At 37.4% G+C, this 19,536-nt stretch overlaps 1 protein-coding gene across 5 annotated transcripts in view; it reads left to right on the plus strand.

The window, feature by feature from the left end:
• GPD2 (glycerol-3-phosphate dehydrogenase 2) overlaps positions 1-19,536 on the plus strand; it is a 155,873-nt gene that overhangs the window by 24,992 nt on the left and 111,345 nt on the right. For all 5 annotated transcript variants that reach the window (XM_063104109.1, XM_063104107.1, XM_063104121.1 and 2 more), the window contains exon 2: positions 17,081-17,190. In XM_063104109.1, coding sequence (XP_062960179.1) covers positions 17,089-17,190 — 102 coding nt within the window. In that variant the 5' untranslated portion in view covers positions 17,081-17,088. The remainder of the gene's footprint in view (positions 1-17,080; positions 17,191-19,536) is intronic.

Here is a 19,536-nt window from a genome sequence, read left to right on the forward strand (position 1 = left end):
AAACTGATTACATATTACAGAGTTGAGATAATGTAAATCATATCTCAGCAATGTGGATTTAGTAAGAGTGGAAGGGCAAACGTTAAATGGGGGCAGGAGCGAGTTCTCCTTGGTGCAGATGGATAGTGAGTGGCAGTACGGAGAAGGCAGGCATTGATTGGGGGTGGTGGAAGAGTGCGGGTAAGAAAGGGATTGTGTGGCATGGGTAAAAGTGGCTTGGGGAACAGAGTAGACTGTTGGCCTGTGGTTGACATGCTCTGAATGAGTGATCAAGCATGACTTATTTTGGCACTTAGGATGGGGTCATTGACCCTTGTTCCCAGGTTCTCGCTGTAAGGGTAGCAAAAGTCACAGTGCATTTTCTTATATCCTGAGTGAGATCAGGGTATCATCCAAGAAGGGACACATTCTTGAGAAACAGCTTGATTTCTTTAATATATTGAATCATAGAGTTGACTATTTCGATGGCATTTTGGTTTTACATTAGTATTTTTCCTAAGATAGGTGGTGTCCAGAGTTTGTGATAGAGCCAGAAAGCAACTCTCCACCTTCTCTGAACTAAAAATAAATACCAAGAAGTACTATTCTGAGTAGAGGACAGAAAAAAAGGAAAAAAAAAAAACCCCCAAAACCCCCCACTCTTGTGGGTCAAAGTTGTCCCAATGACTTGGGTCTACTCAGGCCACAAATCTTTGATCAGGCTTCTTACAGGGAATGTTTTAAACCCTCCAACTAATAGAAAACTACCACAGATAGAGGTAAAACACTGGATTCCATGTGATTAGAGCCTGATGTGAAAGGCTGCTGCCTCTTCTGACCTCTGTAACAGGTAACCTATGGCCTGGAGTTAGATCTGCGTTAGATGTTGGGCTTTTAGGGACGTATTTTTGATAGAACACCCCAAAATAACAGTATCTGTTTTGTTTAAAAGAATGTCTATTTTGAGGAGAGATGCTAAAGAAATGCTAGGAGAGGTCTGTCTACTGTTTTTTCAGGGAAACAATGGCATTTATCTTACCAGCCTGTGAGTCTCAAGTGTACTTTGTTGGTCAGAGTGAAGCGCTGGTTAAGCCAAAGCAGGGTTGTGGTCCTCTGTAGATGGGCTGCTTTGTTCTCTCCTGTAACTATAGCCTTCTATGTCATCCCAATTCTATGTGCAAATGTGGATGTTGTGTGAAGAGTTCAGAGCTCATTGTAGTAATGTTATGTATCAGCAGTGGGAGTTGTTGATAGCAGATGTATTTTTACATTTTATTTACATTACCTTAAATTCTCACTATAACTTGAGACATAGCTGAGATTTTATAGATAAGGAAACTAAAATTCAAAGTCACACAGATAGTAAGTGGCTAAAAGTTGGAATTCAACCGAAGCCTCTTTGTGTCTGATGACCCCTACACTGGCTGCCTTCTGCAGGGAATGTTTTACTGAAGGGTCACTGGTGTCATGTGACTATGACAAGGATAGCACCATATGACTGGCAAGATCCTGGCTGTGCCTAAAGGAATAGCTGTGTTCCTGTAGGCAAGCATGAATTGTCATGGGGTGGTGGGGAGAGAGAGAATGTTGGCCCCCATCTAGCATGGGCTGTTCTATCTCTGTGTATCTGTGGACTTCCTTTAGGGCCTGGTATAGTGGAGGGGCCCTGGCTGTGCTTTTGACGGAAGAGGTTCTGTGCTTATGGAATTGAACTCTGGGGAACACCCAATTCCAACAAGTTTGCTTCACTGTTAAATCCCTGAGAGGACATAATGTGCAATAACTAACAATGCAGGGCTAGTTTAGGTGCAGTTGAACTAGTTTTAGGTGTAGGTTTAGATAGTTACTGAGTCAGATTCTCAAGGCAAATTCATTCCAGTTAGGGTGAAAAATGTTCTTCAGAATAAGGAAGATAATTCTGTGACATTTCTAGTTCTTGCTCTAAGATTCCTAATAAATTGTAAAGGCAAACTATCCTTTTTCCTTTTTCTGTTTGGGTCTTTTACTCTAGTTCATTAAAGATGAGAAAAGTTGTGTAACAGGAAAATTACTCAAGTAATGGTCAGATGATATGGGATTTAGTCAAATGTCAGCTATCCGTCTACATGGTGCTCTTTAGAGTTCCTACGTTTTTTCACTTCTCTTTCTCTTTTCACACACACATACTGTTTTTTTCTTATTACAAGAATAATACATGCTCATTTTAGAAATTTAGAAAATCATGCACACAAAGAAGAAAATAAAACTGATTTATAATTCTACCATTCAAAGATGAGATTTTTAACATTTTTGAATATGTCCTTCTAGTCTTCATTGTGGGTGTGTATGCACTTTAAAACAGAAATATATATATATACACACACAGGCACACATACACTGATACTATTTTATTTCTTCTTAATTTTCTACTTGTCCATTACCCCTTCTCCATCCAGAGTGTAATAAACCCAGAAGGAATTAATTCCTAAGCAATAAATTCTAGAATGTCTAACTTATTTAAGTGTGTCCACTTGTTTCTAGTCCTTTTTTACTCTGTTTTGATTATCATCAGCATAAAAGTGTTGCTTTTTCAAATCAGAGTGGGGCAAAGGGCTGTTGATGGTGGTCATTTTGGCATGGTGAGTGACCTACCCCACTGTCCAGTTTAGATGGAAAAAGTGGCAGGAAGCCCTGGAGAGCAACAGTTTAGGGTTATGGGGTCAAGTAGTGCCATGACAAAGGGAATGTACAGATGATCTCAGTCTTTTACGTGAGGAAACTGAAGTCCAGAGAAGTAGGGTGGCTTTGTTCAGTCTGAGATTGTTCTAGGGTGGGGTGACACCTCAGGTTGCTGACTGCCCATTCTGTGATCTCTGCAGAGCACTCGGCTGCATGAAAATATAGTCTGAAAAACAAACCACATTGGGGCAGCTGCCAGACTAATGAGCCAGGGAGTAGTAGGCACAAGTGCATTGGGTGAGGTCAGTCCCAAAGGTCACCACGTTGATATTGGAACCTGGAGTTTTGACAGGAGTCCTATTAAAAATGCCATTTTATTTGTCACTTGCCTCCTGACTGCCTCACCATAAGAATGAAAGCTCAAACTATGGGCTAAATTTTTCGAATTAACTTTAAGTTTCACCTAACATTTATCTCAGAATTTATGGGTGAGGAGAGGCTGTTGAGTATAAATTGCTATGCACTCTGCTGATTTCCATCAGCGATGTGATTTGACTGACAACAGTGTGAGCCTAGCCCACTGGGGTCTGGTGAATTGCATCTGCTCAGCCAGAGGGGTTCTTGAGCTGGAATTGAAATGCACTGGCCCTTTAGTTTCTAGTGCGATGCCAACACTCAGGCAATTGACTTGTGCTCTTCAGTCTCCAACAGGGGGAAAAGTATGGAATAAAATGGGGATAGGCCAGGCATCCTTAAGTTTCAAACCATAAATGTAAATAACTATAATTAATCATAATGCAGTCTCTGGCCTATTAAATCTATACTCAGCTGGGTCAATAAATTTCAAACGGCTCTTTAGCTTTCCAGCCTGTAGTTGGTGGGGAATGTTCTGGGTGCCTCAGCCTGTTGACCCAGGGTTCTTTTTCAATATTGGTCCCAAATCAGCTCAAGTTATAATGAGTTGCGGGGAAAGGGGGATAGTAACTTGCAAACAACTTCTGCCCAAAGGGAAATAAAAATATAAAAAGACTTCTTCTGTCGGCATTTGAGAGGCTCTGTCAGTTGACGCTCTCAGTTCCTTGTTACTGGTTTGTTAGACCCGAACGGAATGGAACAGTTTTTCAAGCATGTAAGTTCTATACATATTTATATTCAAGGTTATCCCCAAAGTACTTGTTTTCCTATTATAGAATCTTGTTTTTTATTGTCCTTGGCATTTTTTGACTATTTTCTCATGTACTTTGTTAAGTCTTCCTTTCTCCGTTGTGTCTTTTTTTCATACTTCTGTCTACTTAATATGAACATGGTTAATGGCGTCCCAAAGGAAAAACTACTACTTTTACACTCGTTACCCTAAAAGACATCCCCTACACTGCAGCTGGGGTATTCCTTTTTTTTGAAACATAAATTCCATTGATTCATTGTACTGATTAAAACCCTCCATTAGCTTTCAATCTCCCTCCCTTCAAAATAAAAACCTTTCTAGGAGGAGGTCATTTGTGACTTGGCACCTGTCTGGCTTTCTGACCTCATCTGGGACCCACTGCTTACATCATTTACTCAGCAGCAGCCACAGAGGTCTTTCAGTTTCTCGAACAAGTATGTGCATACTGCATCTTTGCATTCCTGTGCCTTCTGCTGGGAAAGCCCTTCTCTTAATTACCTGTGTGGCTGACTCCTCTTCCTCAATTGTATTTTTGCCAGATCACCTCCATGAACGTTTTAAAGTAGATATTTTCTGTCCCTAGTTACTCTCTAACTGATTATTCCATCTTATTTTTTCATAGTACTGGTCACTTTCAAAACATTCATTTTTAAAATTTGTTTAATGTTAATTTTTTGTCCCCCCAATCCATGAGAGCAAAGGAATTCCCAGGCCCTGAAACAGTGCTGGGGATCTAGCAGGCATTCAGTCAATCCTGGTTGAATACATAATTGCCTGAACCAATGCTGCTTCTTCTGTCATCTCTACTTGGGTAGGTCCTTCAGTGATAAACTGATGGAACTCTTGCTTTGGTTATTTTCTAAGAGGGTACAATTTGTATCAATAAGTGTGTTTCTTATAAGCCAGTTTCCAACAAGGAATTTTGAAGTTTTTAGGAGTGGCAAATAGATTTTTTGGTTCATTTATCCGTAAACATTTCTTTAAATCCAACAGCACAGAAAAATGTTCTAATTGTTTCTAGAGCAGAAGCAGAGAGCTTTGGTACATTTTTTTTCAAGATAATATTGTCTATTCAGATGAGGCAGTATTGAAATAAGGATTTTCTTTTTCTAAGGCCTGGAGCATGCGTGTATCTGGTTTTAAATTCTTAATCTTTGTAAGAGTCTTGGGTAGTTTGTTTCATCCACAGTGTGCACAGAAAAATCCAGAAGTTATCTGATAAAGCCACTGACCTGGAACACAGGAAGGGAGGGGAACAAAGCCTTTGAATCCTTAGAGCCAGAATGTTGAAAATCCAAATGCTTAAATGCTAATAAGTAACTCCTTTTGCCTTGATCAGAGCTATTGATTTGTATTTGAAATACAGTTTTATATAACTTGACTGTCATGTTTCTAACCACAGTGGTAACAAGTTATAAGTGAGTTGGAGAGCTCAAAGATCAACAGGGGATCAACTATCATCAGCCTGATAGTTTGGAAGAAATAGGCAGATATATAGAGATACAAAAAAGCATATAAAGGAAGAATTGAAAGGGGAGCAATATGTGAGCTGGGGCCACATAAAAAAGGTATTAATAGTATTGTCTCTTCTGCTGTTCCTGAGGGCATCACCCTATCATACCATGTATGTATGGATGGCTCAAAGTTGTCAGTAATTGAATTTATGGTTAATATACTTTATTTAAGAAGACAAAGTGTGACTTGCATTTTTGAAATATTTTAATACAAAATGTTAGGATTTTTTTTTTTTTTTAAACTGTGAACTTCACTCAAATGTAAACTCTTGGAAGGCAGAGATTTTTGTGTTCTCAGTTGTATCTTCAGTGCCTGGCACATGATAGATGATCAATAAATGATTATTGAATGGAAGAATGAATATAAACCTTAATTTTCCAACAGTGCTGAATAAATGGGACATTCAGAGAATGCCACTTTTAATGAATGAGGCCCCCCCCCCTGCATTTTCTTGAATGAAGAAAAACCACAAAATAATAAAATTTTAAAGTTAAGATATCTTTGGACATTTTCAGGGATACCTCATTTATAGCTGGAGTGAGGATCAGCAAGTTCAAATGATTTGCCTGAAATCACAGAGCCAGTTAGTGGAAGAGACAGAAATACAAAGCTAGTCTCCTGAACCTTTTCCTTCTAGAATACCTCCTGGTGATTTTCTTTTTTTAATCTAGTGTTTCAGAAATTGAAAGAATATAGTGTACTTTTTTTTTTTTTTTTTAAACAAAAGACACCTCTACAGAGAATATCGAGCAGAACTCTTTATCTTCTCTATTTATGCTATTTAAATTTAGACTGTCACTTGCTGTGATATTAGTTGTGTTATGTTGGTACACAGAATCTCATGAACAGTGACTAGACTTATTTATAGATTGGTAATTGAATGCTTTCCACTTAGGGTGTGTGCTAATTCTTTTAAAGAAGAAAAGAAAAATCTAAGAAGATGTTTAGAGAGAATGCCTCATTCCAGTGGGGGGAATAAGATCTTGACCAAGACAGTTTTAGCTAAGATGATTAAGGTGGAAATATAGCTTTTCTCATTATCTTTGCATAGGTGAAGGAAAACAGTATATTTTCTTAGCCTTTTGGGGAGGGATGGGTGGGAGGATAGAGCATTTAGAAATTGTTATATTATTTTCACTTACTTCAGAATTTTTTTTAGCAATATGAATTACTTTAGTCTCTCCTGTTGTCTAATTCTTATTTCCTTAAGGGTTAGACATTTTTAGGGAGTGTGATCACTAAGCAAAATAATACAATACGTGATTATTTTAACCATAGTATATTTCAGATTTTCTTTGCATATGTGCATTGTGTGTGTAATTTAGCTCTTTGTTAATAGTTTTACTTATACGTGTGTATTATTAGATGTGCAGAGGAGTACACTTTAAATGTAAGTTTTGGGAGGCTACCTGGAAAAAAAAACACCACAGGATGTAAAATGTGGTTAGCTTTGTTTCCTGGGGATCTTCTCAATCTCAAGGAAGCGGAATAACTGGTCTCCCCATCCTGACATCTTGACCTCAGTCATGGCTTGTACATTAAATATTTATGTAGCACTGTTTGTAATAGAGCTGCATTCAAATTTAGAACTATTTTTTTTACAATGTGGATAAATTAATTGAAATTATTATGCTATACTAATTATCATAAAAAACTCAGTCATTTTTAAAAAATAAGCTCAGGATTTTATAAACTGTTCAATAAATATTTCCTAAAATGGATTTCCAATGACATATACAGTGCAATTTCAACTGTAACTTTTGAAAGAACTGGTACATTTTCTTCTCGTTCAGTGATAAAAATAATGAACAAAAGCTAAGGAAATCAATTGACATTGGCATTTTGAAGTTAAAAAAAGTCAGCTTTTCAAAGTTTTGTTTGTGATTATTACATTTGAATCCTAATTCTCACACCTTCTACATCAGTGCTATTTCAAAAAGAAGAGATTTCAGAATAATGATCTTGAAGCTCCTTAAGATTTTTTGTCTTCAAAGAAAAATACCTAGTAGATAGTCTCTCCTGATTCATAGTGCTGTTTCATAAAAATAGGGGATATTTGATAACAACAAAACTAATCTCTAAGATCCAGATAAATAGAAACTTAGTTATATGAAGCACCCCTTTCTCTGAACATGTAATTTAATTGAAATTTTCTTATGGTGCATTTCTTTTGACCATAGAGTTAAAATTCATTGTTACCCATATATGTAAAGAAACCTTTTCATTTGATTCACAGTGAGTCTGCACTATTTTGTAGCACCTAAGCCTTTTAAAAGTACATTTATTTATATGGTGCCGTGGACTTTTTGTTTTCTGATGATACATTCTGGAGTGTGTATTCAACAGCCATGATTGTTGCTACTTTATAAGGCTTTGTTCTATGAGGTACTTCAGAAGTTTATGGAGAGATTAGTATTATCTTTCAATTCTTACTTTTCCATGAACTTTTAAAAGTACCCTTATAGTTTTAATAAATCTAAATGAGAGGCTTGATACATGTCAGTTAAGACAGATATTTTGAACTCTGTTGTTTGGTATGCAGTTTATCTTATAACAAAGTAAAGGGTTTTTTCTTGTTTTAATTACTGAAATAGGTCCTGTAACTGTGTAAAATCTAAAAGCGGTTTTGTGCTGTGAAAGGAATGTAAACCATTTTCTTAACCCAATAATAGGGTTAATAAAATGGCAGAAAGCCTGAAAGAAGCCCAGGACTAATGTGGTCTGTTTAACTAATGAACTTTATTTGTGTGTAATTCATTGGTAACATTCCTTTTTCCTGAAGTTTTTTTCTGCCTATTGTACTCTTTTTAATTAATGCTAAGTAACACATTTCTTATTAGTTCATATGTAAATTTCATACTAGGCATGTTATCCATTTACTTCCTTAACTTGACTTATGTTTTTATAGGGGCAAGCATTTTTGGGAAGAAATACTTCGGGTTTTCACTTGCGAGAGGCATTTTATATTAGATCTATTAGAGCCACTCTAAATTATATACAGGCATATGTTAAACAAAGAAGTCAGAGCTATATTTTAGTGGAAGATAAAAGATAGGACTATTAAATAAAAATCCATGAATATATCTAAGATGATAGAGAATATATATTAATTTTGATTTTAAAATGAATTTAAAATGGAAATCAAATTTGTTTGCATGAACTAAGTATATAGTTCTTTATGCTTTTTATAGCAATTCTATAGAAAGCAAATACAATAGAAACCATTTCATTATGAATTAAACTATGATCATTTGCACTTAATGAATATAAATCTGTTATTACCTGAGATGGGCTTCATTGATTTTTTTCTAATTCTACTGTGAATCTCATGAAAATAAGGAAAAAGGGTCAAATTTATGACTTTAGAGTTCTAGTGTGTGTTTTAGAAATCGCAGAAAACATAAGTACATAATATGGCAGTTGCCTTGGAAATAACGTATATTTTGTAAAAAAATTAATCTTAAACGATAAATGATTACTAGAGTATGAGCACATATCCTTGTGTGCCTCTGAGTCCCCTTCCTTTTCAATATATTTTTATTTTAGAGGACTTTGTGAAATAAATGCTTGGTTAATGGTTATGACATTGTATGTTAAATTAAAAAAACCAAAAATAGCACATCAAAAAGCTTGAGACAATCTTTTCATAAACAAAGATTTTTATCTGGCTCATTTAAAATAGTTATTGACCTTATTTTCTCCTTTTTTTTTTTTTTCGTACCTTTGACTTACATGTTTTGAACTTTGGTTTGAACTTCTGAAACCAGCTCAACCCTTCTCTTTGCTAACTCCTTCTGTCAAGCTTCCAGGCTCCTGCCCTCATTGAAGGCTGAGAAATGGTTCTGGGCTTAATCTCTTAGTCACCCATAGCTTAGTCATCCATTTGCTCCTAAGATGTATATCTGACCTAAATGTGACCCACAAAGACTAGTAGGAAGCTTTTCCAAAGTACTTTCTGGCTTGAAACTGTGTGAGCCAATATAAATATAGTGTTTGTTTTCTTTCACTTTCTCTGTTTCCTGTGTTTTGTTCTCTTTTTTCTTTATTAAAATACTCTCTCTTTGTTAAGCTTTGTTCCCCATCTTTTAGGTTGGGTACTTATGGCAGGGTGATTGCTGGCGAAATGGACTGGAAATAGAACGTGCTGTTCCCTGAAGCAGTCTGGCTTTCTGTTAGGTGCGGAAGTCAGGGACAAAGCTGGGGTTTGGATGCTGTATCAGCAGCGTGTGAGTCTGTTGCTTTATCTTCCTCATCAGCCACAGTCCAACATTTTGTACATCCAGAATCTGAGGATTTGTTTTTCTAACTTTTCTGCTGACTTTTACTTGGTCTTTTACTGACTTTTCTTTTACCCTGTGTTATCAGGAGAATGCTTTTCTCGATGACTTCAGAGATGCCTTTTTGTTTGTCATTTGATATCTTGTTCAGTGTATATATTATTTACAACTATAGGTTGACATTGTTATTGCTTTGTGCGCTTTTTAAAAATATATATATAATAGAGAAAGGGCTAGAGAAGAAGGTGATTAAAGGATATAAGTGTCTGCTATTTCTCAGGACTTGATACATTCACTTCTTTCCATTGGGATCATCCTTTGTAAATTACTCTTGGGTTTATTTCCTACCCAGTCTTGGCCTAAATCCTTTATAAAAATCTTTAAAGCACCAAAAAGACCATTCGTCTTCAGTGTATGGACTAGGACTCCTCTCTTCCCAGAAAACATGCTGATGTGCCTCTGATGTTGACTATTTTGTTCACTTATGTCTGACAGCTTTCAAAAAGCATGCTCGAGGGCTCTCTTTGTGTTTCTGTAGGAATCACATGCTGCTGTGTGAGATGTATGTGTGTAGAAGTGACTCTCTGCTTGGCTGAGGGGGATGTGTTTGCAGGCAGAATGCCAATCATTATCCCTACTGTAAAATAAACCTTGGGGAAAGAGAAGGGAGTACATGGAGGGCTTTGATTGTTACTTGTCTGTATAAGCACTTTATCAGTGTGTGTTTGGTATGTCTGAACCATGAGGTACTTCCTTATAGGCAATTGTACAAAGCATTTGATATCACATTAATTGGAATAATAAAGACTTTGCTTTGTTAAAACATGTCTAGTTCAAAGCACCCAGAAATCTTGACTTTTATGGTTAAAACTATGAGCTTACTCCCTCTTTTTTCATTTTGCTGTGGACTTGCTGTCAAGGCCCATGATTATACATTTGCGGGGTTGGACTTCCTCTAAGGAGATCCTGCACCCTTATTTTGTGAGATTCACAGACCTTTTTCCAACAAGTGTCACTGGATTTGTATACAGGTGGATCATGAGGCCTGACTCTGAGTTGTGCCTTCCATGGGTGTGACAATTTGACATGACTCAAAATAGATGAGGGGGGTGGTTTTCCACACACAGGTACAAGTTGGGGGTGGCTATGCAATTGAATTATAAGTAGCTTTTTGCAAGCTTTGGACCTGCATATGCTTAGGTAGATGGCTTATTGAAGTTGCACATGCTACCTCTAGGTTACATCCTGGGGGTTTTATTTAATGTTTGAAATGCCTTGTACGTCTGGACTTCTCAGTGTAGGTGGTCAGAAGAGCATGCAAAACCTTTGTATCTTGCTATAGAACACATGTCTCAAGGACTGCAAGCCTGGTGGCTGAAATTACTCTTCTGCAAATAATCTTTGAGTTGCACTTTTTCCTGCCTACTGATCACACTTGTAAGGATTGGGGGAAAATATGTTTATTCCTGTGCTGGCATAAGAATCAAAAACCTGAGAAGTTGCCATTTTTTCTTAAATAAGTGGAGAGTATGGAGACTGGAAAGGTAATTGCTATTTCTATCCAAGAGGCCAGAAAGATAGGAGAGTTTTTGTAAAACGTGAAGGGACCCAGGGCTTCTTTCACAGGGTGATAAATCCATTTTTGTGCATTCTTACTTATGCTAAATTTACATCTTGATAAGTAAAGCTACTGGGAAAAGGAAAATAAGGCAAGAACATGGGAGGAGGAATTTGAGTCCTTTATTTAGATAATTCAGGGGCCACAAAATGTGCTCTTATTCTGGAATAAATTTGCTTATGGATAGTTGCTGGGGGGGAACTTCTGCCTCTTTCAGTAGGTGGTTATTACTTGCTTTTAAAAGTCTAAAGTGTGTGGGTAAGTTATTCAAATATGTGATTTAGTTGGGAGAGTAGCTTTGCCTCTGAATGGGAGGAGGCAAAAGTAAACACTCAGGGACCATATGAAATAGGATCTGAGCGCTTGAAGTCACTCTATCTGTTGAGTGCTTTGGGTAGAGTCCTAAAAGGACAGCTAAGAATTCAGTTGAGCCCGATGAGCTGCAGCAGTCAGCCAGAAACATGGGTCAGCAAACTTTGAGAAGTGGCAAATCCAGGTTTTGTCTGCTAGCGATAAGTACATTTTATTCTGTAGCAGTTAGATAAGTCAGTTCTAGATAGAAGTTTCCCAAGCCACACTTTTAGCTCTCATTACTCTCTTGAGTTTTGGACCCACATATCCATCTGTTTGCTCTTTTCTCCCAGTAGGTGTTTTGTCAAGATCTCAAATTTCTTTAATTCTAAACTGAGCTCCTCTTCTATTTTGGACCTGCGTCGCTTTCTAGATCCTAATATTGTAATGTTGGGGCCAATCCCAAGTTCCCCAGGCTAAAACCCCTTATCGTTTTCAGTCTCTTTGTGTTTCCTGCTGTAATGGTTTGTCAGGTCCTGTCATGGTCTCTAACTGAGTGCTGTCATTAGAGATTTCTGCAAAGCATCAATCTCTGCATTTGCACTTTCCAATGCTGCCTTAAAACAGGCTGCCATCCTCTCACACGGGGACTATTTCATTGCTCTCTAATTGGTCTCTCTGTCTTCATCATAGGCTTCAATGCAAAAATCTACTCAAACACTGTTTATATTATGGGATGAAATATCTTTCTTCCTTGATCTACAGCCTCAACTCCCCATTGCCAATAGAATCTCATAGAAATATCTTACTTCACATATACAGAGACTTCCTCTCTCTTGTCCTGGACTTCTTTTTAAATCAACCAAACATCATCTCCAGCCAGACCAGATACTATCACTACCTGTATACCTCTGGAGCATTACTGTGATGTTCTTCTTTCTCCTCAAAATCATTTTTCTCTATCCAGACCTTTCCCTACTCACTCACTTCCAAATCCTTTTCTTTCCTTAAGACCCTTCTCAAGTATCCTGTCTTCTTTGAAGCCTTCTTTAATTCTTTTAGTCAGAATCAGTCTCTTGTTCCACTGTAGTGATATATAGCCCCTTGCTTTCTTTCTATCAGAGTATTTATAACATTCAGTGTGTCACAACTAGTTACAAGACAGAGTTACAAGACCGACTTTGATATTTAATCCTACAAATAGATAGTGATCTCCTTGAGGGCAGTTGATAAACTCCCAGATATATTTAGTTGAGTATAGTTTTGTTTAGGTTTTCCCAGTTAATCTGGTGTTCTTGGAAGAATTAGAGCGCTAGCTAGCACTAGTGCTGGTCTGTGCCAACACGGGAGCCCTTCCTGAGTCAGTGTATATGTGATTCAGGTAATAGGCTGTAATAAATGGATGTTAAGCTATGATAATAACTAAGCTAATTTTATTTTGGGATAATTTTTCTCCTTCCAGTTTTCTCACACTTTTAATTGCAAAAGATAAAGATTTGTCAATATTTCTGGTCCCCTTCTTTGCTAACTTCCTAGTTGTAGCTTTTATATAGAATGAAATTATCTTTTCTTTGTAATTATTATGAAAACTTTCCTTCCTACAGTGTAACATAAATGGATACATGTGGTCCATAGCATATGGTTTATATTTACCTGGTTTTAAATTTCTTTCTTTCAACATTAAAACAAAGTTCTTACATTTTATGGCAGAAGGTTACTAGTAGACACTTTGCCAGATGCTTCTTCATTGCCTTAGAAATCCAAATGCCAAGAGACTGTACACTTTGGGTGATTGTTTGAGAATAGGGCCTCTGTTGGTGGTGACAGCAAAATATGGTGTAGCTCTTGGGGAGAAATTGCTTTTTGAGACAAAAGGCAGGGCAGGACCACCCAGTGGTTAAGAACATAAACTCAGTCATGGTTCTCACTTACTAGAGAGTGACTACTTCCTGTGAACCACACCTGCCTTTTTTGTGAAATTAGATGTTGCGAGGGTGAATGAGCTGATGTGTGTGAAGAATTTAAAAAAAAAAATTAAAATTAAAAATTTAAAAAAAATTAGAATTAAAAGCACAGTACCTGTTACCTACCAAATAATAAATGGCAACTTGTTATTATAACATTCATAAATAATAATAACAGTGATAAAAGTGATAATCATAAGAGAGCTAGGTGAAAGGGACTGATTCTGTGCTTTTGTTTTTTAATTTCCTGGAAGAGTGGTTTATTCACTACAATCAGCTATATGATCTTACGGAAGGATTTGATCACAGTAGAAGTAATGATCCTTTAAGCATAGGTTGTTTTATGAAATCATTGAAAAAGGAAACTATTGATTATAGTCAATATTATTGCTAGCTCTGCAAAATAGTATGTGAATACAGTTTTTCATTAGTATTAGTGGCTCATCGAGAAAAATACATGACATTATTCACCTTTGCAAGTTTTAGTCTCAGACAAATCAAATTGAAACAGTATGATAAGGTGGGCAGGGAATGTGGAGACCCACACATTTGGAAAAACTAGCTCCAAATTTAACTGGCTGAATGAACATCTTTGACACTGAGACATTTTTATTGTCTGTGTTATGTATAACATCCCTCAGTTGGCCATGTTGATGTGTGGTATCCTTTGTGAGGTCATCAATGACATTATCAGCAAGACTGAAACAATGATAAGCTAAAGTCAATCGGCCACAGCACTCACATCCAACAGACCACCAGGCTGCTGTCTATATGGGGCAGGCACATATGATGTTTAGGTAAATAGAACTAGGATTCTATTCTCTGTCCCCAGTTGTCAGGGGACTCCAGTTAACCTTGAGATAGCATGCTATCTGTCGGCTGCTAGGGTTTCCTTTGTTATGTGATAGGCAGCCAATGTGAACATTTACAGCAGTACCTTGAATGGTGATGATGAGCTATGACAAGTGGGCGTCCACTCAATTGTGGTTTTTTACTATCAGAGCAATCTATGATATAAGGTTTTGCTTAGGGGTGACTGAATGATGAGTGGAGGCCCCTGGCCAGCATACACCAACTGTCTTGTGTAATTTAGGAAAGAGAGCATCGTTGATACAGAGAAGGGACAGTAAAGAAGAGGCCTCCAACAGTAGAGTACATAAGCATGTGAAATATTTTCCTGGTAAGAATCTTAATAAAAAAGATGAGTCTTAGAATTTAGGAGTTTGTCAGGAAGAATGAGATGAGAGAAAGAAATAAAATTTTTATTGAATCAAAATTGATTATACACATTTTTGGGGTTCAACATTGAGATATGTTGATCAAATCAATATTACTAGCATATATATTGTTACAAATCATAATTATTCTTTATGCCCCTTGTGCAATGTCTCCCCCTCTCCCTCTTCTCCCCCTCCCCCTCTCCTCCCCGCTTCCCCAATTACCCTAGATTTCTTCTCTCCTTCTGAAAGAATAATGGTTACTCTTGATTTGTTGCCTAGATGATCTGTCCAATGCTGAGAGGTGTGATCAGGTCCCCCAATATTATCATAGAGCAGATGCTTCTTTTGTCACTCTGAAATGGGCTTTGTGGAGAAAGACGTCCTCTTCTTTTCTTTATCTCTGCTGGTGACTCTCCCTGTGTCAATAACTCCAGGGGATGGCAGACCATCTGTGTGGTGGTTGTGGCATCTAGACACTTTCATGGCAGCCATGGTTATAGTGGTGGCTGTGGTGGGCCACCCACATGGAGGTGATGTTTTTGGCATGCTCCTTTGTGCTGGCAGGGTGTGCCTGGTTGTGGGGAGTGTCCGGTCATTGGATCCATGCCTTGGGACCCTGTGTGGGCCCTGAGGTGCTGGTGCAGTGTAGTGTGTCTGGTTGTTGGAGGGGTATCTGGTCCCCTTCTCCATGACTCAGGTTCCCGGGTAGGCCCTGAGGCACTGGCATACATAGTGTGCCTGGTTGTGGGAGGGTGGTCTGGTCCCCTTCTCCATGCCCTGGGCCCCCAGGTGGACCCCAAGGCACTGGCAATGTGAATGGTTGTGGGTGGGGATCTGTTCCCTGGCTCCATGCCTCATGTCCCCTGGGTGGCCCCAAGGTGCTGGTGGTGTGCCTGGGCCAGAACTAATTTTTTGTCTTTTGCTTATTTCTAAAACGGGGGAACTTCCTGTGGGAACCAGTACTTGAGCTGTGTGGTTGAGCTAAAGGAAGAAATAAAATTTTAAGAAATGCAAACTTTTAGCATGTAATTTATAGTATTCCTAAATGAATTTTCTGTAGAATCATAGTTACCAACTATACTGAAATTCTTTAATTTAGGATAGTATGATAATAGATACTATCCATCCAATATGGACTCAAATATTTAACAATCATAATTTACATTGAGATACTATATGTTTTTTAGTATCCTAAGTAAAAATTGCCTTTATAATAAATACATTCTTGAGTTATGAGATGTCAGTAGCATATAAGGTGTGTTGTCAAGACATGTCAGACCTCCTCCACAAACAGGAAAATGGGACAGTGGCTTCTCTGTAAGATGTGGGTGTGCCAGCTGCTTTTGTGAATGGAAAGTCTTAGGCAGTTCAGGTTACTCATCTTTAAGTCAGAATTTTCTTAGGTGATCACACAGTGTTATCTTTTCATGTTTAACAGGATAAAAGTGGACAAGAAGATTTTTGGTGAAATTTTCATATTTACACAGTTTTTTGGTTTGTTTCTGAAAAAGTAAAAGAATAATTTTAAGTCCTCAAAAAAATTTTAAAAATTCTGTCTGCCGAACAGTGGAAAACAAGTGAGAGGAAAGAAAGTCAATAGCCAACGCAATGCAGAACTTTATTTAGAAATATGCAGTGACCACGAAAGAGTGCTCTATCTGGAGGGTTTCCTCTTGAAATTGTGGTGTCATGCAACTCTGGCTACAAGAAAACCTTTTTTTTTTTTTTTTTTTAAGTTCTAATGAAAGGAATTACAATAGGCCAAGTTTATCAACTTGTGAAAGGATCAAGGAGGCATGATATCCTTCAACTTTTTATATGTAAAGTGTAGACTCTTTCAGTGATAGAAATGTGAGCGTGTTGGCTTTTGGCTCTAGTGAGAACATGAGGAAGGGAAAAATCCTGGGAAGTGAGTTGTACCAAGATTTGAATTAAACACTTGCCAAAGAACGTGAAGTAGCCAGAGGTTTATTGTCATGTTGAGTGTCCTGAGACTTCTACTAGTTCTCCTTGTAGAGGGGATTAGCTGTTGAATAAATTTGCAAGTACAGCATGCAGTTTTGTCAAATACACAATGACATTTCTTTTCACAGCTCTCTTGACTTTATACTGTTTAAATATCCTCAGTTATCTCTTAATTTGCTTTTCTTTCTTTAATTCCTGTTAGATCAGAAAGTAATGTTTGCATAATCAATTCCCTTATACAGTTTACTTTTGGTTATAGATTTAGAATTGTGGTATACAAGTTGGCATGTTAGTAACTTCCAAATTTTGTGTTTTCATTTCTAGTTTAAAATAGTTTTATAATTTACATAGTTTCTTTTACTGTGGGGATTCTTACGCAGTAAAAATCTCAATTAACTTCTTTTTGTTTCCTTTTTTTTCCTTTTTAGGCTAAGAAATGGCATTTCAAAAGGCAGTGAAAGGGACTATTCTTGTTGGAGGAGGTGCTCTTGCAACTGTTTTAGGACTCTCTCATTTTGCTCATTACAGAAGGAAGCAAGTAAGTAATGTTACCCAGACCCCATGGGTCCGTTTGCTTGCCACTCAATAGCCAATAATCAAGAGACAAGAGTTGGTGTAAGGACAAGTACAGGAAGCCAGCAGCCTGGGGAAATGGTGGACTTATGTCTCAGGGACTATCTCCACCTTTCCCAGGTTTGCCAAAGGGATTTATAGGGGTCTATGGTCGAAAGCTGATTCATGGTGACGAAGTGGGGACCTGCAGACGTGCTTGAGTGTTTCAGATAACTGTCAAGGAACTTCCTGGGTGGGAGTTGTCCAGCGTCATACTTTGTTCTCCATGTCTCAGCTCCTGTTATGTCTCAAATAAGATCAGGTTAGTAAGCTAGTCAAGAATGGCCATCTGGGTTAACAATTTTTCTCTAATTATTTGAGTCATTGTGTTCTGGCAGTTAGCTGCAGGCTATGTGGTTTGGGTTAGAGGAAAATTAACAAAATGGAGTCACTTCAGTTTAGGCTACTACAGTAACTGTACATGTATCAATTATAATGAGCAACTTAAATCTTCTAAAGAACTGTATATAGGTCATGTGTACACTAATGGTTTTATTTAGAAATTACTGTCAAATTTCTCAGTTTGATCTGAAAGAAACTAATTTATATTTCGAGGATCAAATGAATTTACAGATGAAAACATTTACGGCTATGTGTGGCACCTGTTAAGTAGGTATTAGTGTTTACTACTGCAACTTTCAGGGTCTTCTGCCCGTATTTAGTTGCTTTTTCCTTATCTTACCACTGCCTGTCCCCCCACCCCCACCCCCACCCATACAAACTGCACACTGGAGCTAGTGATCTTAGCTGGATGCCTGGATGTATGTGTCCCCCACCCCCCCCAACACATGCAAGCACACACACATACACTTTTAAAAAAAATTTTGGCCCTGCGGATTGTAAATGATAATTTTCATTATTAAGGTCTGGAGGAAATAAAAAAGATATTTTGGATACAATTGAATTAATATTGCCCTAGGGTATTTCTTAGACTTTTAAAAAAATAAATACTAGATGTCAGCTCATTTTTTAGTGATTTTCCTCTTTTTCTGAAAATCAGAAGCATGCTATCCTGCTAATTAAAGGAAACTGGTTAACTTGGGGGAAAAAAAAAGAAACTAATTGAGAATACTGCTTTAATGATCTTTTAGAACTGTGTGTATCTCATTTTTTAAAAAGTGAATTTCTTTTTTAGGAAGCATTATTTAGCCTCTGTTTTGGCTCTTTGTTTTTTAAAAGACTGCTTCATTTACGAGTGCCAGGGTTTGTTCATTTAGACTTCCCTTGTCTAATTCATTGAAATGTCTGGATACTTTCTGTGTTCCTGCCAAAAGTTTGTCTTATTTGAAGGCAGACAGCTGAGAAAGGATATGAAAAGAAAAGGCTCAACTTTGCATCCTGGTTTTATTTCTTAAAGATTTAGTTACTTAGATATTAGGTAAAAATTTTAATGGGGAAAGCCATGAAAATGAGATTGGTAGAAATTTCCAAATAATTTAAAGTGTTCAGTTTATTTTCATTTTATTTTTTCTCTTTGTAGTACAACTGTGCCTTCCCATAATTCAGATTGATACCAGGAAATAATTTTGCTGAATGGTTTTGTTCTTTTCAGGCTTGAAATGCTGGTAAGCACCTCAGTCATCAGTATTAATCTCCTGTTCTCTCATCCCATGTCATTAGGGCATTTTGTAATACCAGCTGGGTGTGCATTCCTGTTTCAAAGATGAAAGTGAAGGAATTTGGTACACAATTTGTAACTGGGCAATCTATGAGCTGCTCATTTTCTACATTTTTGTGAGCCCCTATGCCATGGATTGTCTCATAATTGTTTCTGTTTTTTGTGTGTGTTACAAGGTGGTGAAGCCAGGCACATTGCTTGAAATCTCATATCCTGAATGGGAAATACCACTTTAAAAACACGTTATTAGAATCAATGTGCTGGCTTATGGTTTAAAAACGAAAAAAAAGGTCATTTTTATGTGCTTCCTCCTAAAGATGGATGATATTGAATACATTGTGCTCGTCTTTCTTTTTCGTTCTGAACTGTGAGCACTTTATACTCAAGGTTTCCCCAAGTATGTATGTAGCAAGTATTATTAATTGACTCACTTGCTATTGAAACTCTCCTTCATCCATTGACTTTGCTTGATACACCATTTCACTTACAAGATTGCCTTAGTCCCTTAAACGTAAGTGTGAAAATATGTTGCTTCTGCTGAGGCTATTTCAGAAGTGCACTTCTGTTTGGGACTTGGGCATGAAGGGATTAAATTACTTTTGTCATCTTTACCTGTGCTATCTGAAACGATACTGGAAAATACCAATGCCAAAG

This window comes from Cynocephalus volans, chromosome 1 (assembly GCF_027409185.1).
Source record: "Cynocephalus volans isolate mCynVol1 chromosome 1, mCynVol1.pri, whole genome shotgun sequence".
Lineage (NCBI taxonomy): Eukaryota > Metazoa > Chordata > Mammalia > Dermoptera > Cynocephalidae > Cynocephalus > Cynocephalus volans.